Source organism: Panthera tigris, chromosome B1, assembly GCF_018350195.1.
Source record: "Panthera tigris isolate Pti1 chromosome B1, P.tigris_Pti1_mat1.1, whole genome shotgun sequence".
NCBI classification, from domain to species: Eukaryota; Metazoa; Chordata; class Mammalia; order Carnivora; family Felidae; genus Panthera; species Panthera tigris.
The window spans coordinates 159108371-159133534 of record NC_056663.1 but is presented as its reverse complement, the minus strand read 5'-3'; the positions used below and the strand labels follow the sequence as shown (position 1 = coordinate 159133534).

General features: G+C 37.9%; 3 protein-coding genes across 8 annotated transcripts in view; 1 reads left to right on the top strand and 2 right to left on the bottom strand.

Annotated features, from left to right (window-relative positions):
• The window catches only part of AASDH (aminoadipate-semialdehyde dehydrogenase), a 44239-nt gene extending 42709 nt beyond the window's left edge, over positions 1 to 1530 (bottom strand). For 2 of the 5 annotated variants that reach the window (XM_007075869.3, XM_015534731.2), the window contains exon 1: positions 1348 to 1530. The gene's annotated coding sequence lies outside the window, so the exon portion shown is untranslated. Of the gene's footprint in view, positions 1 to 1284 lie in introns of all 5 variants that reach the window. The other 3 variants (XM_042984476.1, XM_015534730.2, XM_042984477.1) reach the window with 3 other exon arrangements.
• A 9476-nt stretch (positions 1531 to 11006) lies between these two features.
• The window catches only part of PPAT (phosphoribosyl pyrophosphate amidotransferase), a 68241-nt gene continuing 54083 nt past the window's right edge, over positions 11007 to 25164 (bottom strand). For both annotated transcript variants that reach the window (XM_042984472.1, XM_042984471.1), the window contains exons 2-11: positions 21092 to 21158; positions 20092 to 20298; positions 18220 to 18332; positions 17964 to 18109; positions 17446 to 17518; positions 16262 to 16413; positions 15743 to 15870; positions 13899 to 14120; positions 12571 to 12691; positions 11007 to 11300 (exon numbers count right to left, since the gene is read on the bottom strand). In XM_042984472.1, coding sequence (XP_042840406.1) covers positions 11104 to 11300; positions 12571 to 12691; positions 13899 to 14120; positions 15743 to 15870; positions 16262 to 16413; positions 17446 to 17518; positions 17964 to 18109; positions 18220 to 18332; positions 20092 to 20295 — 1356 coding nt within the window. In that variant the 5' untranslated portion in view covers positions 20296 to 20298; positions 21092 to 21158 and the 3' untranslated portion in view covers positions 11007 to 11103. The remainder of the gene's footprint in view (positions 11301 to 12570; positions 12692 to 13898; positions 14121 to 15742; positions 15871 to 16261; positions 16414 to 17445; positions 17519 to 17963; positions 18110 to 18219; positions 18333 to 20091; positions 20299 to 21091; positions 21159 to 25164) is intronic.
• The window catches only part of PAICS (phosphoribosylaminoimidazole carboxylase and phosphoribosylaminoimidazolesuccinocarboxamide synthase), a 49678-nt gene continuing 47511 nt past the window's right edge, over positions 22998 to 25164 (top strand). The window contains exon 1 of the mRNA XM_042984474.1: positions 22998 to 23379. Within this exon, the coding sequence (XP_042840408.1) occupies positions 22998 to 23379 (382 nt within the window). The remainder of the gene's footprint in view (positions 23380 to 25164) is intronic.

Sequence of the window (25164 nt, the reverse complement as noted above, 5' to 3'; positions counted from 1 at the left end):
TTTTTTTGAGAGAAAGAGAGAGAAAGAGAGAGAAAGAGAAAGAAAGAGAGAGAGAGAGAGAGAGAGAGAGAGAGAGAGAGAGAGAGAGAAGGCCAGAGAGAGAAGGAAACACAGAATCTGAAACAGGCTCCAGGTTCGGACCTGTCAGCATAGAGCCCGATGCGGGCTTGAATTCATGAACTGTGAGATCATGACCTGAGCTGAAGTCAGATGCTTAACCACCTGAGCCACCCAGGTGTCCCCAAAATTGCATTTTTTAATGCAAAAGCAATTATAGCACTTAATTTTCCATGAGGACATTCTGATTAATTTTTATACTCCAAAATACTTGACTTCAAAGTTAAAGGGCAAGATTATAAAGGTAACTGAAGATACACCATTTTTATGACAAATTACAAGGCTACCACACCTCTCTATACAATTAATAGGTTTTTCTACTTTTAACTGTCAGTTTCCCAGGGGTTGCTACACACTTAAGGCAAAATCTACTCTCCAAGGTTTTCATTTTCATTAACTGAATCATAAAATAAATATCCTCTCCAATAAAGAATACTATACTTAAAAAAAAAAAAAAAAAAGAGGGGTATCTGGGTGGCTCACTGAGCATCCTAGTTCTGGCTTCGGCTCAGGTCATGATCTCCCGGTTGGGTTGATGAGTCTGAGCCCCATACTGAGCTCTGAGCTGACAGCCAGGGTCTTGGGATTCTGTCTCCCTTTCTCTCTGCCCCTCCCCTGCTTGTTCTTTCTCTCAAAGAATAAACATTTTTTAAAAAAATAAAAAACAAATACATGAATGAATAAACAAATAAATGTAAGAACACTATATACTTTTATACACCCAAACATTTCTGAGCCCTTATAAGGGGGTGGGGGGGGGGGGGAGAAGCACGTAAGTTTAGCAGATTCACATGTAATGGAACCATGAAGTTAAAGATATTCCCTACTTAATTTACAGCAGTAGATGCTGCTATTTAGTCTTCAAAGGTCTTAAGACTGTCAACAAACTGTCGTGCTCCAGAGGTCTCTCTCTAGGTTATTAGTTATCTTAAAGACAGTTAAATAATCTAGAAACTTCCCCCCTCCCCATCCATGGGCTTCTTAATTTCCATTACACAACTACATTGAATAACAATGCACTTTATAGCTTCCAAACCTAGTAAGGAGGTGGGGCACACTTATTTTCTTCTAAAGAAGGGGCAGAGGGTCCGAAGCTGGGCAACTCAGGAAGAGATCACACAGGTCACTTTAGTCTGCACATCAACCTGCCAGATGCCACTGACTCACATCCGAAGCAAAGCAGTGGCCCTGAAGTTCAACAATCTGTGCACAGGCAGCGCCAGGCCTCACCTTACTTCACTTCTCCCACACAAGTCCCCGCTGGACACCACCTCCTGCGAGACTCACTTAGAAGGCCTGGCCTGAGGGTTGGGGCAGAGGTCTGAGCGCAACCTGACCCTCCAACAAGCTGAACCGGAGAGCTCACCACACATATGTGAAAGAGCAGCCACACCCAAGCCGTAAAGCCTGCTGGCCGCAATGACCGCTGGGATCTAAGAGGCGCAGGCTGTCGCGTAAATCTTCTGCGTCGCTGTTGCAATGACGTCAGCTGGAGCTACCCGGAGCAGGTAGTGTCTCACTGCCCCGCCCCCTCCCGAGAGGGCTGGGCCAACCTGGGAGTAGAGCTGGCAGCCTTTTTGCCTAATGCTGTCAGCTCAGGCACCTGTTTTGGTCGCGCTGGGTTTTGGGCAAGATTTTCAAAGACGTTGGAGCTGACCAGTGTGGAGCTATACCAAGAAACTCGGGCAAAGTACTTTAATTCAGAGACGGTGTCTCCTTTTCCACAAAGTGGAGAGAAAGATATTGCCTAGGGTTGATGTAAAGGAAGATGAAATAGTTGTGAAGTGCAATAGAAAGTGGACTTAATCCGCCTGGGTGGCTCAGTCGGTTAAGCGGCCGACTTCGATTTAGGTCATGATCTCACGGCTTGTGAGTTTGAGCCCCTCGTGGGGCTCTGTGCTGACAACACAGAGCCTGGAGCCTGCTTTGGATTCTGTGTCTCCCTCTCTGGCTGCCCCTCCCCTGCTCACACTCTGTCTCTCTCAAAAATAAACAAACGTTAAATTAAAAAGAAAAGACTTAATCCATTCTATATTGTCTGGAAATGTGCGGTAGCGTTTGGGAAGATTGTGACTCCTGCAACAAAGCCTGCAAAGGAGGTCCCTGTCATAATTAGGCTGAGACAGACATAATTGGAAGAGACAGGTTTTAAACGATGACTAAAAAAATTTTTCACTAATAGGAGCAAGAAATAAAACAAGTCTGAGTGGGAGAGAGTGACCAAAGCTACATGCCTAAATAATAATTGGTTTCCAAGTTATCATTAGAGACATAAATTATTACAAGTGTCAAAGACAAGAATGCTATTTTTAAGCTACTCTCTGCAATAGCTGAGTTTGTTGTTGTTGTTTTGGGGTGTGTGTGTGCTGAAGGACTGAGAAAACAGCCCAGCATGGACAACCATACATGAAAAATCATGGGACACCCTGTGTCCTTAAGGGTCAGTGGTAAGAAACTAGCAGTAATCCAAGCAAGGGATAGCTCCACCTGCTTATTGATACTTTCACCCAGACGTACCACAGGCTACTCAAACTATCATTTTTTTTTTTTTTTTTAGGAGGAAGGGGGTATTCCCAAACTTGTTTCTGTATTTGAGAATGACACCATCATCCACCCAGCCAGTAAAGAAATCTAGACACCGCCCCGCCCCCCCATACCCAATTAGACCCTATGTCTCCAGTCCCTAATCTCAAAGTCTAGCTGCTGTGGTGATGTTAAACAGATTACAGATTCCTGGACCTCTATCCCCAGAGGTTCTGAATTAGTTTTCTACAGAGGGACCTACAATCTGCATTTAAAAATTGTTCTTATCTTCATTTCCACTACTGCTACCTTAGTTCAGGTCTTCTTGGTCAGCTTTTCCCTAAAGCTTTTCCAGTCTTGCTTGGCTCCAACTATGAATTGCTGCTAGAGTGATGTCGGTTTTATTCATTATCATCTTTCAACTCTGATATTAATGGTAGCTTTTTTTGTTTTTCCCCCTGTAGGATATGCTTTTTTCTTCTTTAGTTGATTTCAGACACTATCTTTCATGTTAGAGGCTTCCTGGGGTGTCTGGTAATTGTGACTTATCTGCACATATTTAAAAGTGGGACATTTAAAAGCAATTGGAAACAGAGTCTGTGGGACAAGTTCGTTGAAAATCAAGTTGAGAGAAGGGCTGTGGTGTATGTGGGGGTGGAGGGATGTGTCTCAGAATTGAGTATAAATTTTTTTACTTAATTGTTTCAGGTATCCTCTAACACAAAAATATTGTTTTACTCTTTCATGAATAAAAGACTTCAGAATTAAGCTGCAGGGGTGATGAGTAGCGGCATAAGGATATAACTCATTCCTAAATGACCTTCCAATCCTTTTAGTTACCCTTGTCAGCCCTTTTTCCAGAAGCCAACTTCTCAGGTTTTTAAGGGGTTCTGTGATATAAATAGGATTGTTTATTACCTTTGTTCTCTGCTGATTTAGAATTTAGCTTTTTCCAGGGGCTCCTGGGTGGTTCCGTTGGTTACACGTCTGATCTTGATTTTGGCTCAGGTCATGATCTCACAGTTTATGGGATAGAGCCCTGTGTAGGGCTCCATACTGACAGCTCAGAGCCTGTTTGGGATGCTTTCTCCACCCCAACCCACATGCACTCTCTCTCTCAAAATATATATAAATTCAACTTTTCCAAATCAGCTGAACCATTTGCTTTTGATTCCAGAATTTTATCTTTTCCTCTAATCCTTAAGAGTTTAGGACTCTTAAATCCCTTTAATATCATTTTCAAAGGGGCTTAAGAGGAAGCAAATGCAGAAGGCAGTGTTCAAGACACCATTTTTAGCTGGTAATCTAGAGTGACCATTCTAAAACATAAACCAGATTAACCATAACATTCTCTTGCTTAAGACCCCCTTCAGTGGTCCCTCATTGCCTGCAGGAGGACAGTCAGACTCTTTACCAAGGTAAACAAGATGGTTCTCTTTCTAGCCCTGTCAGTGGGCCACTGCTCCCCCCACCCCCTTCCTCATACCTGGTCCTGTAAGCTCCAGCTATGATGAGACCCTAGTAAATCTTCTGAATATACCAAGCCCTTATCAAATTTCCACACCTGTGTTTTGGCTAGGTCTCAGGCTGAAATACCCTTTCTTCTCCCTGTGCCTGTTTGATGCACATTTACCCCTCTTAAGAAAACACAGCTTAAACATCACCTTCTTGATGCCTTTCTTCAAGCCTTGTATTGGAATTTACCTATCCTCCCCCACCATCCCATGAACCCAGCATACTGTTGGGAGGAACACTCTGCCATGGGCCTGAATGTCCTTGCAAATTCTTGCTGGGCATGCCAAAAATACAAGGTATTGATTGCTTTTTATCCAGGTCATTTTTCAGGGTTGTTTGGGGTGACGGATCTTCAGAGCTGAGGTAATGCTTTCCCAAAGAGCAGGCTTGCTTCCATTTCCTATAAAAGCGAATCTCCCAAACTTAGTATCCTTTCCTGTAACACAACCTACTGCGTGCACAGACATCCATCTCTGTCTGACTCCATCACCCCAGTGGGACTTGGGAGGCAGGGGGAACTGATAAATGAAGCTCTGGCCACTGCTTTTGCCTTGAATAATAAATTTCTCTTTGACCCAGGAATCTCATGTCTGCTGCCACAAAACAAAACTGTAACAGGCTAGCATATTAGCTTTTCCCTAGGGTAAAAGCCTTTGGACCCTTCCCAAGTGGGGTCTTGTATTTCTCACAGAAGCTAGCAACAGCTGCATTAAGTAGGCTCCATGCCCATGGAACCCAATGCAGTGTTTAAACTCACAACCCTGAGATCGACTCGAGCTGAGATCGAAACTTTGATGCTTAACTGAGCTAAGCCATTCATGCACCCCAACTACATTATTTCTAAGTTTGACTTCTTATACTAGTTAACTACCTTGAAAACAGAGTTTCAGGGTTTTTTTTTGTTGTTGTTTTTTGTTTTTAAGTAGATCTCACGCCCAACACAGAGCCCAGCATGGAGCTTTAAGTCACAACACTGATATCAAGAGTCAGATGCTTAACTGACTGAGCCACTCAGCTGCCCCAAGTTTCATGTCTTAGACACCTGTTTCCCCAACTACCTTTTTACTCTTCTCCTGTCCACTATATCAAATGTCTACCCTAGAACCTTGCTGATCCTTTGCACATTTGTTGCTATATTCTAATTTCACTTCTCTTCACCTAATCCCCCATTTATCTCAGTTGTCAATGTCATTTCTTAAAAAAATAATAATTTCAAAAGCGATTTTGACTATCCTTGACCCTACCTTCAATGTGTGGGGTTTCCATCCGCCACACAATTAACTCAGAACATCCAGCTGGAAGAAATGCAGAAGACAAGGTACGTGGAAGGGAGCAAGGAGCTATCATGTTCTCCAGGCATACCACTCACCTCATCTCCATGTCGCCAAGAATGAAGCTCTCCAAACCTCATCCTTCTGGGTTTTTATAAAGGCTTAATTATGAAGGCATAATTGATTAAATCATTGGCCATTACCTATTGATTTAACCTGTAGCCTCCTCCTCTTCCTGAGAGTCAGGGCAATGGGAATGAATGGTCAACCCTCTAATCATGTATTTAGTTCCCCTGGCAACTATCCCCTATGAGATACGTTCAGAAAGTCACCTCATTAACATCAAATCAGGTGTGTTTGAAAGGAGTTTGTTATGAATACCAAGACACCTTTATTAGAGACAAACCAAAAACACTTTTAACTTTAGAGAATAGCTGGTTTCCTGAGGAGAGGTGGGTAGGTGGGGGTGAAATAGATGAAAAGGATTAAGAGTACACTTATCTTGAGCACGGAGTACTACACAGAACTGCCGAATCACTATATTGTATACCTGAAACTAGTACAGCACTATTAACTACACTGGAATTAAAAAAAAAAAATTTTAGATGTTTATTTATTGTTGAGACAGAACATGAGTGGGGGAAGGGTGGGGAGAGAGAGAGAGAGGAGAGAAAAAGAGAATCTTAAGCAGGCTCCTAGCTCTGAGCTGTCAGCACAGAGCCTGAAGCAGGGCTCAAACTCATGGACCTCGAGATCATGACCTGAGTCCAAGTCGGAGGCCTAACCGACTAAGCCACCCAGACACCGCTACACTGGAATTTTCAAAAAAGACACTTAATTGCTCTTATCACTTAGGAAATCCTAAGGGCTTTAGGATATCTGTGCTAGAAATAGGACAAAGACCAAATATACATTATGAATCACGTTGTCCTACTACCCTGAAGACAAGCTCCCTGTTGTCTGCTTTGTAGCATCACAACTGGGAGAACAGTGATTTACTCTTAATGGTGCTCAGCTGCCAAGTTGAAGGCGGAGAAAATTAGTGGTTGGGTTCATTCAGGCTTGTTTTGTCAGATGGCTAGGAAAGAATGGATGGATGAGGGAGGTCATGCTGTTTGCAAAAGGAGTCTATTAAAGTTCTGTAAAGGAACAGAAATAACATTTTATACACACACACACACACACACACACCATATAAAATATATATAAAAAATACGCATTTGAAAAACAGACACACAGAGATAGATACATGTATTTTAGTTTTTTTTAAAGTTTGTTTATTTTTGAGAGAGAGCACACAAGTGGGGTAGGGGCAGAAAGAGAGAGAATCCCAAGCAGGCTCCGCACTATCAGTGTGGCACTGACATGGGGCTTGAACTCACAAACTGTGAGATCATGACCTGAGCTGGAGTCACAGGCTCAACCAACTGAACCACCCAGGTGCCCCAATAGATATATTTTAATAAACTGCCCCACACAATTGGAGAGATGACAAATTAGAAATCTGTAGAGCAGGCCAACAGGCTGGCCACTCTAGCAGGGTATCTATGGCAATTTTAAAAACTCTATCTTCAAGAAATTTCCATCTTTGTTCTTAAGGCCTTCAACCGACTGGATGAGGGCCATTCACATTATGGAGAGTAATCTGTTTTACTCAAAGTCTACAGATTTAAATGTTAATCACATCTAAAAAATACCTTCACCACATCCAGACTGGTGTTTGAACAAACACCTAGACACCAAAGCCTAGCCAAATTAACACAAAATCATCATATCGAAGATATCCATCAGTATGTCAATAGTGAAGTCAAACAAGTAATTTTCAGTGAAGCAAATTCAGAGATTGAGGAAGAGTACAGGGCCCTCCTGTGTGGGCCTCCTTTGTGCAGTGGTTTTCCATTTTGTCACAGTGCAAGGAGTTCAGTGTTATGGTAGATCCTGAGAACTTCCAAAAAGGTTAAAACCATCAGCTCCTGCCATCCAACTCCTAGCCACTTAAGAAGAAAATTTATGCACGCGTGTGCACACACACACAAATTTACATTGCATACTATAGCTTAGTCTAAAATGTCTAAGCAGCATGCAGTTTTTTCTGAGAGGCTTGGATATTTATTTTGACTTGGTTAAGAAACAAGAAGGCAATTTCCCTTAGGAGTTGACCAGGCTCTATCTGAAACTCGAAGAAGGCATGAGATTCAGGTGATGCCCTCGGGCAAGATTTTCAGAGGCAATAACATATATGCATATATTATTTTATTTTTTGTCTTTTAGAGGTGGGACTTAGTATGTTTATTTTAAAATAGGCAATATTTTAGAGCAGTTAATTTAGGTTCACAGCAAAATTGAGCAGAAGGACACAGTTCCCACAAACCCCCTGCCCTCCAATATGCTCTGCATATTGCAGAGCCTCCCCCATTATGAACATCCCCAAGCAGAGCAGTACATTTGTTTCAACTGATAAGCCTACAATGACACATCAGTATCACCCAAAGTCTATATAATTTACATCAGGGTTTATTCTGGTGTTGTACATTCTATGGGTTTGAACAAATATATAATGAGATATATTCACCATTATAATATCACACAGAGTGGTTTCATGGTACTAAAAATTCTCTGTGCTCCTTCTATTTATCCCTTCCTCCCCACTAACTCCTGGCAATCACTGATGGCTTGTTTTTTTTCCATCTTAGACAATGTGCTTGCATAAGCAGGGGATAGAGGGAGAGGGAGAGGGAGGGAAGGATGGAGGGGTGCGGGGGGGAAAAAGGGGGGGGGAGGAGAGAGAGAACCCTAAGCAGGCCCCACACTTAGCGTGGAGTCCAATGTGGGTCTGGATCCCACAATCATGAACTGAGCCATAGTTTTGCCTTTTCCAGAATGGCATAAAGTTTGACTCACACGGTATACAGCTTTGACAGACTGCCTTCTTTCACTTGGTAATATGCATTTAAGTTCCATATCTTTTCATGGCCTGACAGCGCATTTCTTTTTAGGACTGAATAAAGTTCTATTGTCTGAATATACAATTTATTAATTTACCTAAATTTGACTGAAAAAAAAACAACACAACTCCCCCAACACACACATACATTTTGGAAATCTAAGCCACCTCTTCTGTGACACTCCCCATTCTCACTGGTATTTCCACAAAACTTTCCACTATTCTAGTGCTTACTCAGCATTACGTTTCTAATAACTTTATTTCTCCTTCCTACTCAGCCAGGACTTTTGCCTGGTTCATAAGCACTGGTCTATTTATTGAAATGCCTGGATCAGAGAAATAAGATCTGACTAGCTGGTGCCAAGAATGGAGCCTGGATGTGACTATTACTGCGCTACTCATCATAATGCACTAACCAAAGGTCATTATTAAAAAAAAAAGCACACACATACTTAAACACACTTATTACATATATTTATCACCAATACATCACAATGAAGTCACAAAAAAGTAGGCTTAGTTTAATTCACAACAATATAGATCCTGTGAAAACACATTTTTTCATCTTCTTTGTAATTTTCAGCACTCTGCTATTTAAAACAGTTAAACAACATTTGAGATTAAATGTAAAAAACTGTAATTGAATTCAGACTTCAGAAACTTGTGAAATAAAAGGCCATGATAGAGAAACATTAAGAAATTTGTAGAATAACCAAACTCTCACAGTCCCATATTCCTTTATAAAAGCATCTCAATAAGACAAAATAAAAACAATGAGAGACAAAAACTATGGAAAACACGAAAGTCAAATCAGAGATTTTGGTTTAGTACTTTCCCTGAGTCTCTTGTTTTTAAAAATCAAATGTAAGTAAGGCCAATTCAAAATTGACCCACAGGTCTTGCCTCCTCCATGCTGATATGAGGAATACATTTAAGACAAGAGGCTATACACTCAAGTGGTCCCAGGGCTTTATTCAAATGTCAATTTGCTTGTGTCATTGCCACAGCATTATCTAACCCACTGATGCCTGCTGCACATGGGCTTAAATAGCTGTCAAGATTTTATCTTGGCCTGCCATAATATATATATGTGAGACTATATACCAAATGAAGACAGAAGATTTCTGTTATTAATAAATATTAAATTCCTAAATGGATTTGGACACTATATACATCAAATTAAGGTAACTTAATAACACAGAAACAAACACTTTTATGTTTGAAAAAAATCTTACATAAACAGGAGTTGAGGGCAAGGCATCTTAAAATTTTAAATCTCAGATGTTACAGGAAAACACTTCAAAAAAACTGTATTTGTTAGATCCCAATAAAACAAAGTGGAAAAAAAGTGATAAGGTGATGCTTAGAATCAGACAGGCATGCTAATTCCAAAATAGTTGTCACCTTGATCTTAAACAAAATTGGCCCCTACAGGGTTTGTATTTGATCATTTAATTGCAATGATATATCTATATTTGTACATATATATGTATATATGTTTGCAAATGATCAAGCACTTTATTAAAAGAACATATAATTAATAAGAATGAAAGGGTTGTTAGAACCTAAAAATTTATTTTTTACTTCAAATGTACTAGGTTACTTGCTGGGTTTATACTATAAGGGCACTAAGCAGTATCATACTTCTTAGATCATACTTCATAGTCAAATGTAGAAAAACACCTTCCACAGACATGTTTTTACAATCATCCTTAGGACATCTCAAAGACAGGTGGCAAAGCACTGCTAAACTGTATGTCTCCCTTCATCATAATGAAATCTCAATTTCAGAATAACAGCCAACGTTTCAAAAGCTAATAATCATGCACTATCTTAAAACTGAGGGGTGAAAGGATGGCTCTAACCACCACAAAAAGTATGACACTTTTTCACATCCCTATTAATTAATTTACTAAGTACCCCGCTGCACAGGCAGGAAAAGTGAGGCACAAAGAGGCATGTATTTATTGTTGTTGATGTTTCAAGATTTGTCTAAAGTTAGACAGGGAAGATAAGGTCAAAACCACACTGAGAACTCTAGAGGCTTGACACTTTGGGGATATAATGGATTCAAGGTTTGAGTGAAATGTTATATTTAACTCATGTCTTGTTTGCATCACACCATCTTAGTCTAACCTCTTGCAAACCATTTAAAGCATGGAGCTGGGAAATGCCACTTACTACCTACTTTCTCTGACCAGGTGAAAAAGGCTAGCCAATGCTTGTGTGTAAACAAACAAACACCACAAAAAACAGTGTTGTTGCATTATATGCAATTAGCAAGGTTCAATTATGAAAATATTCCACAACCGAATTGCAATAACTCAAGAAACATTCCACAAAATTTTCTAAGAATCTGTGGGAAGGTATAGTGCCTGGCCATCCCTACTAAAACAGAAATTTATCTATTCATTGCATTATTGTTGCTGATCTGAACTTAAATGTGTATGATCTCATAACTGGTAGCCTCAAAGTACTAAACTACTAAACAAAACAAAGGATCATCCAAACTCCTAGATGACACCAAAATATTTATCTAGGATCATTAAGGAAAGCATAGCACTTTGGTACTCTTTTCAGAAAAGAAATCTCAAAACATATAAAGGTAATCATAAGCATACAGCATTTTACATTGACCAAGGGAGGAGTAACAGTTAAATGGATAAGGTATAACCACCACTATAACTTCTTGACCAACTTTGTATTTTGAAACATCAGGTCTGCCCCTATCAACTACCATTCCAACTCCACAGGGTATTTTCCAGTGAGACATGCTGTACAATGACCATTCTTTTCAAAGCATTCCAGACCATTCCCATTTTCTTGAATCATAATATCCTGCTTTTCCACTTTCTGTTTTTTAAACTTTATCCCTTCTTGTACAGATGAAACTAGTCCTCCCACTGACAGATATACAACACTGTTTGCTCCTACAGAGGGAAAGAGGGGAAAAGGAAAAGGTCATGATGCTTCCTTTGGAAAGAAAGATCTGCCTCACAAGACAACAGTCACAAACAGGAAAACTTAAGCCAGCATAAAAATTTCTCTTTCATATTCTTAAAAAAAAAAAAAAAAAAAAAAAGCAGGGGTGGAGGAGGGGAGAGGGAATAAGCAATAAAATTCTGGGCCTTTATAATTTTTTAAAATTTGAAATTGGAATTTAAATTGCTATTTAAAATAGCACTGGAGGCTTCAAATCTAGAATGGGTTCAGAAAGTCTCTTTAGTAATTTTCTTGATTATGAAAAACAGACTTTGAAGTCAGGAAAATCTGGGTTCAAATTTAAGCTCAAGGTCACTTACTTTTCCTAAGTCTTTTCATTTATAAGGGAAACATGGCCTAACTATACGGTATCTGTGGTATTATTAAAATAATACAGATATGTTCCGGGCAAAAAGTGAGTGTTCACAATAAGGTACCAATTGGATGATATTCAAAGTATTTAACTGGTAAGGCACAGGCATGTCAAAACCAGCCATCTAGACAACCAGTGCGGAGGTACCAAGGCACATTGGCTAAACATCTGCTGTGATATTAAAACAGTTTATCTCACCTAATTTGAAAAGCAAATGTCTTGGGGTGCCTGGGCAGCTCAGCTGGTTAAGATCTGACTCTTGATTTCAGCCCAGGTCACTGACAATGGGGAGTCTGCCTGGGATTCTCTCTCTCTCTCTCCCCCTCCCCTGCTTGCTCGCTCTCTCAAAAATAAATAAATAAACTTTAATTAAAAAAAAAAAAGAAAGAAAAAACAGAAAAGCAACTGTCTTATCCAGGATAAGCTAATCTCCAAGTCTGCTGACCTCATTATTAAAGATAACCCTACATTAGCTTTTCACTTTTTGATTTGTACCCACATCTAAAGTATTCTATTATAATCTGTGGTAAAATTGTTTTTGTTTTTCTTCAGATCTGATCTTTGGGAGGCTTTAACTGATATGCCTGCAGTTCCCTCTACCTAGAAAGCCTTTCTTCCTTTTTACCTGATCTCACCTTGGCCTAGGTCTCCAATATAGCACTTACCATGGTGTGTATACACACCAGGCACTCTATTCAGAATACTATTCAATATCTGCTTAACATGTTATAAAATTATCTATTTTTAACAAATGCTGGACATTGTTTTTATTACAAGTATAAAGACTGACAGGCTTTGGATTTTCTCTGTTAAAAAAAAATGTTTAGAGAAATTTTAATACCTACCCAGATACTTTGCAAGATGTTCAAATTCAGGTTTATTGGCAATAAGCTCTTCTTTTGTTGGTATGTTTATTCCCATAAAGCATGGGTATCTAACTGGCGGTGAAGCTACTCGAATGTGTACCTTGGAAAGAAATCATTTCACATATTATTCTAACATTTATAACCTTCTGGAGCAGCCCTGCTCTAAACTCCAAAGCATCTGGACAAAGATTTCAAAATGTCAGCCACTTGTAAAAGATTCTTTTTACTGAGTTGCCTATTGTTTCCTTTTACCATCTATCAGTGAGAACATTTCTTTCTTCTATTTCCCATTTAATGACTTTATATTCCTAGGACCACCTTAATTTTCTCTTGAATGCCACTTTTTCTTACCTCTTATTTTACCATTTCAGAAAGCAAAAAATGGTCTACAGGATATAACAAAAACCTTAACTACTATTAAGAGCTTTTTTCCTCTATTATTACTTTTCTGCCTTTTGTAAGGTACATTTACATGGCCATAATTGGCATCCACAATTATTTTACCTTTCTTATAAAGCAAAGATTTTCCCATATTACGTAGTCTTCATAATTACAGTTTTTAGTGGCTACAACATATTTCATCATACTTAGGTAGATACGTTTCCTACTGGTAGATACATAAGCTGTTGTGTATTCTTTTTCACTACCGTAACAAATGGTGAATTTACTTTACACCTCTTTGTTCTTAATTACAAAATTTTCAAGGAATTCTGAAGAGATTATCATAATTCTAACAGCCATAAAAAAGCTGGAAAATCATAATCACAATTATTTTCAAAGCTTTCTAGAGAGACTGCCACTGCTTTCCATGCCACTTTCTCCTACAAGAGATTTTATTATTGAATCCACTCAACTATTAGTTGTAAATGACACCTCACTTCTGTATTTTGAATTACTAAGATATTTAGAGTTAGAATAAGCTTTGAGATTTAAAAATATAACCCAATGTGGCAAATCTATTACAGTAGGATTTGTTCTACATCTTCAAAAAGAGAAGTACTCTAAAAATTAAACAAACATTTTATTGTGTGGCTTTTGTGAGTTTTTAAAATTAACCTTATAAAAATTTTAATCTTTTATATTGAGGTTTTTAGTCTATTAAGGATTATAGTTAGTATGCAGTTTAAGAGTGGCTATTATATGTTTTCCAAGTTGCTGCATAGTTATTCCTAAACCAACTCATTTGAAAGATGACAATTTATTTTATTGAACTATCCATTTTCATTCGCTGTACTAAATTGCAATTTTTATGCCAGTATTGTACTATTAATTATCGGTACTTTAGGGTATGTTTTAATAATACTTACCTCTTTCGCACCAGATTCTTTGAGCAATTTGATTATAGGTGAGATGGTATTGCCTCTCACAATTGAATCATCTACAAGAACGATTCTTTTGCCTTTAAAGTTGTCCGACAATACTCCAAATTTTTTTGCAACACCAAGTTGTCTCAACCGCATGTTTGGCTGAATAAATGTTCTTCCTACATACCGGTTTTTACATAGCACCTCCACATATGGAAGCCCACACTGACAAGAAATAAAAGGACAATGAACAGCAACATATAGAGAACTCTAGATTCTTATTTTCTCTAGGTCATTCTTCCATTATAATACATATGAAAACATTTGAAATTGCTATTCTGAACTCTCCATCAATAGATTACAATTTTTCTTCACTATTTAAATTGTAGGGGAAAAAAGGCAAAAAGTAAACTCGTTCAAAGTAATATACTCATTGGGAAAACCAATTGATTTTGTCAGAAGTTGTAATGTTTCTCTCTTAAACAAATATTACTTCCCTGTCTTGGAAAGGAACAGTAAGTGTGTGCAGACAGGACAATAAATCACTGAAAAAAAAATTCACAGCAATTAAAAACTATCAGCAAGAAATGAATTAAAACTAGTATGTAGGAGTACCTGGGTGGCTTAGTCGGTTAGGCATCTGAGTCCTGATTTTGGCTCAAAATCATGATCTCAAAGTTTGCTGTAAGCACAGAGCCCATGTGGGATTTCTCTCTCTTTCCCCCCGCCCCTCCCCAACTTGTGCTCTTTCTCTCTCCCAAAAAGTAAATAAACATTAAAAAAATAAACAACAAAACCCAGTATGCAAAGAATGCTTTTTGAGGGACAGGAGGTGATTTATCCATCTTTCAAGGTAATACTAATCTAAAATATGTGCATATTGGGGCACCTGGGTGGCTCACTCGGTTAAGTGTCCGACTTTGGCTCAGGTCGTATCTCACGGTTCGTGGGTTCGAGCCCCGTGTCAGGCTCTGTGCTGACAGCTCAAGAGCCTGGAGCCTGCTTTGGATTCTGTGTCTCCTTCACTCTCTGCCCCTCCCCCATTTGCTCTCTCTCTCTCTCTCTCTCTCTCTCTCAAAAAAATAAACATTAAAAAAAAATTAAAAAAAACAAATAAAATAAAATGTGCGCATATCATTTCTTTTGAAAACATAAAACTTTCAACATAGTGAATGCAGATGAGGACACCCCAGGATCACCATAGTCATATAAATCTGGTTATGGAAAATGAAATTAAGCACAGTACTAAAAACATTACACAAAATGAACATAAACGGCTTTGTGATCACCCATACTAAATAGAGAACAAATAAACCAGTGGTTTGTGAGGGAGGGTGCTTCAAGAAATAAGTTTTAGTAATAAGTAAATATTACCACCAAATTCTATAGGTATTCATGATGTTATCTTTTTTTTTTTAAGTTTATTTATTTATTTTGAAAGAGAGCACAAGCAGGGGAGGGGAAGAGAGAGAGGGAGAGACAAAATCCCAAGCAGACTCCACGCCATCAGCACAGAGCCTGATGTGGGGCTCAAACTCACGAACCATGATGAGATCATGACCTGAGCCAAAATCAAGAGTCAGACACTTAACCAACTATGCCACCCGAGTGCCCCAATGATGTTGTCTTTTTAAGTGAAGTGGATCATTCTGCTCATCTTTAGGTGAATCTTGGGGTGGATTCCACTAAAACAGTGCCATTGAATGAAAAGGTTGGAAAATAACTCTTGTTGTAAAGGATCCAACATTTTCCTTTTCCTTGTAATATACTGGTAAGTTTCTCTTTATATACAAGGGTTTCTGATTTCAGTGCTATAAGAGCATTTCACTGCATGTCAAGAGAAATACCTTTCCTGCATAACCAAGAGCAGCGGGTGTAGCAGATTCCGGAACAGTGCTAACCAAATCTGCATCCACTGGTGCCTCAATTGCCAGCTGCTGACCACAACGGTATCTTACTGTGTAAACCATTTGGTCTGGAATGTTTGAAAAAAAAATAGATTATTTTTACTTAGCATTTCATTATTATTCTAAGAAAACTAGCTTGTTAGAACTCTATATATGGAGTACAAAAAGTAAAGCATATAAAACAACTAAAGCAGAAAATATAAACTGGGGAATTCACTATTTAAAAAAAATTTGGCCTTATTACATATCTGAAAATCATAATCCTTACTCCTAAAAGGAAAACATGGTCCAGCATGAAAGGGAAAAATAGTGATATTATGACTTGTAGGTTCAGTCTCATATCCACAGCATCTAAAAATGTGCCTCCAAAGAGCCAGGTAAGCCTTTGAACCAAGAACTGCCATGTTTCAGTGAGATAAATAAGAAACTTAAGTAAAAAGTTAAAGATATTTTATTTACCTTCAAATATACTATCTGGTCTTGCAAAATAAACATATTCAAAGATACAAAATGCCATCGGGTTTCCTTCAGACCTTGGTATAATATCAAGAGTTTGGACACTACGTTTGGTTATTTCCACAATTTCTCCAGGCAAGACTTCACGGTAATATCTTGGGAAACAATGTTAAAGAAAGAAGACTTTAAATAAACCAGTCCTTAAGGCTGATAATAACATCTATTGTAAAGTACACAAAGAGTCCCTTCCCTTATAAAGGAAAAGTGGTTCAGTTTAATACAGAGATGGCTTAAGGGGCGCCTGGGTGGCTTGGTCGGTTAAGCGTCCGACTTCAGCTCAGGTCATGATCTCACGGTCCGTGAGTTCGAGCCCCGCGTCGGGCTCTGTGCTGATAGCTCGGAGCCTGGAGCCTGTTTCAGATTCTGTGTCTCCCTCTCTCTCTGCCCCTCCCCTGTTCATGCTCTGTCTCTCTCTGTCTCAAAAATAAAAAAAATAAAAAATAAAAAATAAAAAAAACGTTAATATAGAGATGGCTTAAAAAATAAAAAATTAATACTCTTCCAGCAGTAAATCTAATACTTGTATCTTGCGGTGCCTGGGTGGCACAGTCACTTAAGTGTCTGACTCTTGATCTCAGCTCAGGTCATGATCTCACATTTCATGAGTTTGAGCCCTGCATCAAGCTCTGAGCTGATGGTGCAGCACCTGCTTAGAGTTCTGTCTCTCCTTCTCGCTATACTCCCCCTGCTCTCTCAAAATAAAAAAAAGTAATAATAAAAAAATAAAATAAATTAAAAAAATTTAATACTTCTATCTTATCCCTAAATTCTAATTTTTATTTTAAAAAATAAAAGCCATAAATTTTACTCAGTTTTTGAAGAACAGAGGTTAAAGAGAACATTTTTATCCTGGCTTAAATTTTTCGATCATAACTATTCCTTGTTGAGGAGATTCTTCCTTTCTAAAATAAGTCTCATAGTATTTTGAAAGCAAGATGCCAGTTTCAAAATTAGAAGGTATTACTGGAATATTAAAGTCAGTGCCAGTGCTGAGTAAAATGTACAAAAGAAACTGCATTCATTTATATATAGGTCTTCTAGCAGCCATCAGAAAGAAAACTTTCACGTAACAAAAAACTTTTTACTGATGTGGAAAAAGTGAATATGCTGAGTGAAACAAAACTTACCTTGCGCCAATTGATAAAAAACTACAAGATTCTGAAGACACCACCCATCCTTCTGTTTCTGAAGCTTTTTTCTCTGTAAATCACAAGACAATTCAGTTAATGGACTCAAGAAATTTTACAAGAGGCTACCTATTTCAAGAGAACAGTTAAACACCAAATAGATAAATAAGCATCTGACTATGGCTCAGGTCATGCTCTCAGGCTCATGAGTTCAAGCCCCACGCTGGACTCTGTGATGACAGCTCAGAGCCTGGAGCCTGCTTCAGATTCTGTGTGTGTCTCTCTCTTTCTGCTCTCCCCTCTCTCCCGCTCATGCTGTGTCTCCCTCTCTCTCAAGAATAAATAAACATTAAAAAAAAAAAACAAAAAAACACGAAGTAGTACATCATTTTTTTTCTTTTTATCTAGTTCCTTCTCATTCATAAGCTTCCTATACCTAAAGATTTGAGGGTGTACCAACAGTAGGACAAGAACTTGGAAAAGCATTATGAAATTGTATTTCTTCTGAAGTGCATTACCTTTATCATTTATATCAGATACAGGAATAAGACGTCCAATGCATAGAGGGCGATTTCCATAAGGATCTCGTACGGCATAAATAACATCTCTGTGCATTATAAGCAGGGAATATGCTGTAGGTGCTTCCTTCATTAAGTTTTTAATCCTGGAATTAATTAAATAATTGAATAATTTCAGTTATAAACACAAGACATAAGCTCTGCAACACAGAGCTCTCGTAGCAGAGCTGTGAGCTTAGCCTAGTTTTACAATTACCTTGCTACCCAGTCTGGGGTGCCATCTTGTTCCTGAGGAGGTGTATATGCCAGTAACTGGGTAATCATTTCACTATCAGAACTTGTTGACAAACCAATACCATGCCGCAGAAGCTATTTAGAATGGAGAAAAGTGTAATCATTAGAGGGGAAGCTCCACCTCACCCCTCACCCAGTAGCCCACCATAATGGAAAGAGATCAGGCATTGTGTGAATTTTCAGTTATGAAAATCCTGCATTCTACTAATGACACATGTATATAATAATGGAGAACCACTGCTGAAAGCAATAGGAAGTCTCTGAAGGTTTTTAAGTAAGAAAAAAAAAGTGCTCTAGGAAGCATATAGAATAGCTTTTGAAAACTAAGTTTGAAGGAATATAAACCTGCAGTCAAGGTGGGGAAGAGTGGAGAAGGCACAAGAATTTGGAACTGTGATTCTAACTTTTTCAGCCCTTGACAATCCTGACCAATAGGATACATTCCCATAAGAGTGGCATACTACAGTTGGGGCCGCTCAATCCAGGTTTGTTAGTGATAGTGCTGGTGGGCTATCCATCCCCACTGATTATTGCTGACAGAATAGAAGAAAGGAATTAACTATATGGAACAATTAAATGTAGAAGACGTAATAAAAACTGGTTGAGCACACTCATGAAGATTATAAGGTTCTGAGCCAGTGTGACCAGGACAAGAACACCACCAATGACCTGTACAGGTTGAGTTTAAACTGATACTATAGAACATTTTCAGTAGGCAGCTAAATGTGTAGAGGTGAAATCCAGACTCTGGGAAGTGGTTGTGTCTAGAAATGAGCTAGGTATTGCATGGAATTGAATTTTGGTGGTTATCACTAAGTGGTGAGTTTTTCTTAGTAATTTTTACTTCATATTTATACTTTTTTGATTGTGTGAATTAAAAAATTCTTTTTTCACTTACGGGCAGAAAAACATATTATCATTATAATACCAGTGCCTAAAAAGAGAGCAAAACAAAGCTAGAATTGAAAATAAAAGGACAATGAGTGGAATGGAAGCATGGTTCTAGATATTTTCAACCCACCAAAATTCATCATCATTTGACTCCTGTCACTATTCATCCCATGTAAAATGCCTTGTTCTAGAATGCTAAGGAAATAACTGTGTGTGCATGTGTGTGTGTATAACCATCCTGTTACTGAATGCCACCTGAGGTTTTTCTTTCCAAGGTTACCAGATCAAGATTATTATAATCCAATGGACTGAAGAAACGTGGCATCAATAAATGAATGGCAAGAATGGATAAATAAGCTATCAGGAATATAAAGATACTAAGGAATTAAAAAAAAAAAAAAGGAAGATAAACTAATGATGGATAAAAGCATAGGCATAAATTAACATAGAATGCTCTAAATACCATGCTATGAACGAAAATGAACATAAGTAAATTCTTTGCCTTTTCCCCAAGTGGTTTCCTGTAATTGTTTCCAAATCACTTTCCCTTGTATTTGTTATCCAGTTTATATTCTATTTTCTTTTTATGCTTTGAACATAAGGACAAGGCTGAAGGGATAGGAACAGCCCATAAAACCCTAATTTCTCTGTTTCTCACAACAACCATAAATCAACTTTTTAACATCTCTATTCTAAAGCAGTACCATCAGAATCACCTTAGAAGTACATTAAAATGCAGACTGACCACCCTCCTGCTGCAGATTCTGGGGCTCAATCTTAGAATCTGCAATTATAACAAATACTCCAGGTAATTCTAATACAGTTGTCCTTTGCAGTTAGATAACAGGTGGCAACAATTAGAAAATATCCTGCACCAAGATCCCCAATAACTTCATTTCATTAATTTATCCTAATAATGAAAAAAAGCATTAAAAACACTTACCTTTTTCCTTAATTGAGTAGCATTTACCAATTCGCCGTTATGTGCCACAGCTATTTTCCCATGAAGTGTTTCAACAACAAAGGGCTGACAGTTTTCTAATTCACAGTTTCCTGTAGTGGCGTATCTCGTGTGTCCAATTCCAAGGTTTGAAATATATAATTTCTTCAAATTGTCTTGAGTAAAGACATGATTTACAAGACCCATTCCCTTGTAAAGTCAAAGTAGAAGCTCATCTTAGAAAAAAAAAACCAGACTTGTGGCCCTAGTGAGTAAAGGCTTTTATCCTATGTGCTCCAGAATTCTAATCTTAAAGACTAACCTAATTGTAAGAACCATGAAATATCTTTTCAGAAAAAAATTTGAGGGGTACGTGGGTGGCTCAGTTGGTTAAGCATCCGACTTCAGCTCATGATTTCGCGGTTCATGAGTTCCAGCCCTGGTTCGTGAATTCCAGTCCCGCATCAGGCTCTGTGCTGACAGCTCAGAGGCTGGAGCCTGCTTTGGATTCTGTGTCTCCCTCTCTCTCTCTGCTCCTCCCCTCCTTGCACTCTCTCTCCCTCTCTCTCTTAAAAATAAATAAACAAACAAAAAAAAATTTTTTAAAAATTGAGGTGAAATTCACATAACAAAATTAACCATTTTAAGGTAAACAATTCAATGGCATTTAATACATTCACAATGTTGAGCACTTGTTTTATGAGCTACTTTCCATTAAAACACTGAAGATGTACTAAAGAGTAAATTCTGTCAAATAAACTAAATCAAATGCATTTTAAAAACCCAAAGCATGTTAAAATATTTAAATATATGACCTGTTTCCGTGAGTCAGTGAAGCAAACTATCACACAGAAATGGACCCTAAACAAATGGAAATGGCTGATCCAGCGTATGACTTTTATATGCAAATTATTTGTTCAAATTTCCTTCCCCCACCAACATACTAGTTATCATCTGGTTATTGTTATCTTTATTATCAACATTTTTTAATGTTCAAATATACCTTGTGTGTTTTGAATGTTGGTACTGAATTCCCATCACTGGTCACAATACCAGCACTCTCCTGACCCCTGTGAATACAAAAAGGCATCAACTGTTAAATTTAAATTTACCTCATTGATAAGCTTCTTTATGAAGCATACTTTTCTCAAGAGCATTCAGGAACTGACAATACATTACATGCTACCAGTACCAGTGCCCCTTCTATTCACGATGATGGTGACCAGATAGATGATATTGTCTGAGTTCTAACTAATATGCCAGGCACTGTCCTAAAATTTATAGGAACGACCTAATTTATTAGGCTCTCACAACAATCCTATGAACTAAATACTATGATTATCATGATTATCATTCCCATTTTACAAATAAGGACACTAAAGAAATGGAAATTAAGTAACTTGCCTGATGTTGCATGGAAAGTGGCAGCACAGCCAGGATGAGAACACAATCTGACTCCAGAACTTGAGCTTCTAACCCCTGTACTACGTGACCTCTAAATTGAGTATGTAGATATAAATGGATATCTCCAAATAAATTGTTATGCTTAGTTGTGGGTACTAGAATCATGAACAAAATTCTTTTTTTTTTTTTTGAGGTTTTTGCTTTGTTTTTCTGCACTTACCACTTTTCTTCCCCAACAAATATCTGTCACTTTAGTTACTACAAAACAATAAATGCTGCTTCTAAAAATGCTAAAGCTAATCAGGAACTTTGTATTTCATCTCTGCGTTAATATTTCTAGGTGATGAAATAAAAAAAGCCAAAAGCTGGGCCGGAGGTAGTTATAACACACCTTAAGACTAAGAGGATCTGTACCACTACGGAGTAATAAAATAAAGATTCCAAATGCTCCACAATTTTAATAGCTCTATAAATACTAGATGTGTTTTAACAAATTTTTGTTCCAAAGAATGTATAACAGGGTAGAAATAAAAAGTAAATTTCTATCATATATGTATATGTACATTAATAACTAATTATAAGTCAATTAATACATTCACTTATTTAGCTAAAATAATGGCTAAAATAATATTTTTCAAAATTATATATTATAGTTGTTTAGGCATTTTTTTAAAGTTTATTTTGAGAGAGAGAGAGAGAGAGAGAGAGAGAGAACAGGTGAGCTAGTAGAGGAGGGACAGAGAGAGGGAGAGAATCCCAAGCAGGCCTCCATGTTGTCAGCACAGAGCCCGACTTGGGGTTAGATCAGATCATGAGCCAAAATCAAGAGTTGGACGCTCAGTGGACTGAGCAGCCCAGGCATCCCTGTTTATCATTTTAATAAGAAAAAAAGTACATTAAGTGTACCTGCAAAGTAAAAATCTAAATATTTAAAATTAAAATTTTACTAAATTATCAATGCATTAAATACTACCAATACGTTAAATATATATGCATAACTCTATACACCCTATAAGACTGGATCACTTATGACTTAGGATTTCTTTACTGAAATGATGTGGTCTTCAAGGTTAACCTATGCTAGAAGACTAAATGATTCATGGCAGAGGGGAAAAAAAATAACGTTTGCCATAAATCTTGGGGCAGAAAGAACCTCTGCCACCCACTTCTAAAATTATTTTTTAAAAATCAACAACCATTTAGTAAACCAGAGTATTATGTAAGAAAAGAAATAAACAAAAAAATGGTTTTCCTTCCCTTTTGTCTCCAGGGTAATTTCCCCTTAAGTCTGAAATGAAAAACGTTAGGCATCATTTAGGTCCAGGCTTCTTTAATCACAAAGCCTGCGTATTTGGCAGTTTCTCAAGTTACTCCCCTCAGGCAGCTTGAACCAGTTAAACTAGATCTTTTCAGCTCTTTGGAGCTTATTGACAACCAGCCGTCTGGTTTCCTAGGAAACAAAACCTTGGCTAGAAATAGTGAATCATTTCCAGGTCACTTTCAACATGGAGAGTGGAGCAGGAAAGCACTGGACTGAAGAAGAGGTTAAAGCTTTGCTAAGTGTCTGGGCAGAAAAAAATATACGAAAACAACTTTATGGAACACTGAGAAATAAAGGAATATTTATTTACATTGCTAAAAGGCTGCAAGCACTAGGAGTATACAGAGATTGGAAACAGTGCCGGGCAAAGTACAAAAATCTCAAATATGAATACAGAACAGTTAAATATGCCCATAACTCTGGAGACAGCTCTAAAACTATGAAGTTCTTCCATGATTTGGATGCGATCCTGCAGTATGAACCTGCCACCCAATTAACAGAGGAAGATGCAAATGGCAGGTGCCTGGCAACGCTGAGCCAAAGTACAGCTCCAGAGACCACCGAAGGTAAAAAAGAAAAAGTAGCATTCTTTTGTTGTTTTTACCTAACAAACTATAACAGTATAGGATTTCTGAGTCCATATGATAAACATAGCCTGGAATATTATGGTTGAGAAAAACAACTGACTTGTTACAGTATTTTGCACAAGGTAAAAAATTTAGAAAGATTAAATACCTCCACTTTTTAAATCCATAAAATACTGAAAAAAAAAAAAACACATTAAAATGACATTAACTGCTAATGCCAACTGCTCCTTAAGCATGCCTGATGTTTTGTGAAAAATGGATTGGGCTTTGAAAACATTTTAGGTTTTAATTTTTTAAGGGTGGCAAAAGAAAAAAAAATCAAATATATTACTCCACTGTTGTTTCCCCACAGCTCCAAACAAGACAGAACTTTCTGCTCTATATTAACGTTCCCATTTTTCTAAATTTATCAATAACAGCACTAAAATACTAGGAAATAATAACTTCTTTCATTACTTGTTTAGAAGAACAGCTCCCTTTAACAAAAAAATGAAACAAAAATAGACTTGATAGATTATATGATTTATGATTAAATGATTTAGATATTAAAACAAGGTTCTTGACTTGCTGTGTTGTTAAGCCCAACACTATTTACACAGAATTTGCTCACTGTCTGTAGAAGCTGAATATATCACCAGGGAAAGAGGGGAAATCAATGGCAGTAATGAGATTTCTCCCATAGCGAAAGTCTTACAGATGCTATTTTTAAGGGCAGAGTTGTTCAATTCAAAATTTCTAATACCTACTGTTTGTGTATATCATGTGCAAAGCACTGAGCTACATGCTTTGTAACTGCAGAAAGGAGGGCATCATGAATAAATTTAACACCCAAAAGAAAATGGTAAGTGGTAGAATAAAGATAGCAAATGAGAAAGGATGGTACAATGACAGAAATTGAAGTTGGGTTAATTTGGGTTATCTGAACTTTGTGTGTAAAGCTCAATAATAAATCATTTGGTAAAAAATGCACTTCACTTAACATACTCCCTTTACATTGCTGATACTATACCAAATTCTGAGAAAGCTCTGCAGCCACTGTCAAGTTAAAGAGCAATAACACTGGAGGCAGCTGGGTGGCCAGTAGGTTAAGGCATCTGACTCTTAATTTTGGCTAAGGTCATGATCTCACTTTCCTGAGTTCGAGCGCTGTGCTGTAAAAGTCCAGCCTGCTTGTGATTCTCCCCCTCTTTCTGTCCCTCCCCTGCTCGCACTCTGTCTCTCTCAAAATAAATAAATTTAAAAAAAAGAGCAATAACATTATTTTATCCAATTAATCACCCTGCACTCTTTGGCTTTTAAATGCTTTAAATATTGGTTAATGGCAAGTAAATGACTCAACTTCTGAAAGGCCTTGATTTTAACCAGAGGTTGGTGTAATTAAGATGTGGGTGCTAAATCCCCACTATTTTTGCCCCTCTTTTCTCTAGCCACCCCCCCACCCTGTCGCGCATGCGCGTGCGTGCGTGCGTGCGTGCGTGTGTGTGTGTGTGTGTGTGTGTTTAATCTCCACTTAACAGGATCTCCGTCTAACCCATTCAGGTACCCCCATGGCTCTAAATTCCCCATTTTCACTTGTAAGCAGATGGCCCATAATTACTTCTGAACGTTGTATGTTTCAGGTATCTCAAACCCTCCAATTCTAAAACCATACTCTCTCTCTTCCCTCATTCAGAACTGATCCTCCTACAAACTGCCTCCACCTTACTATCACTGTATTTCCAATCATTTAAATAAACTTAAACATTAAACATTTGAGATATCCTT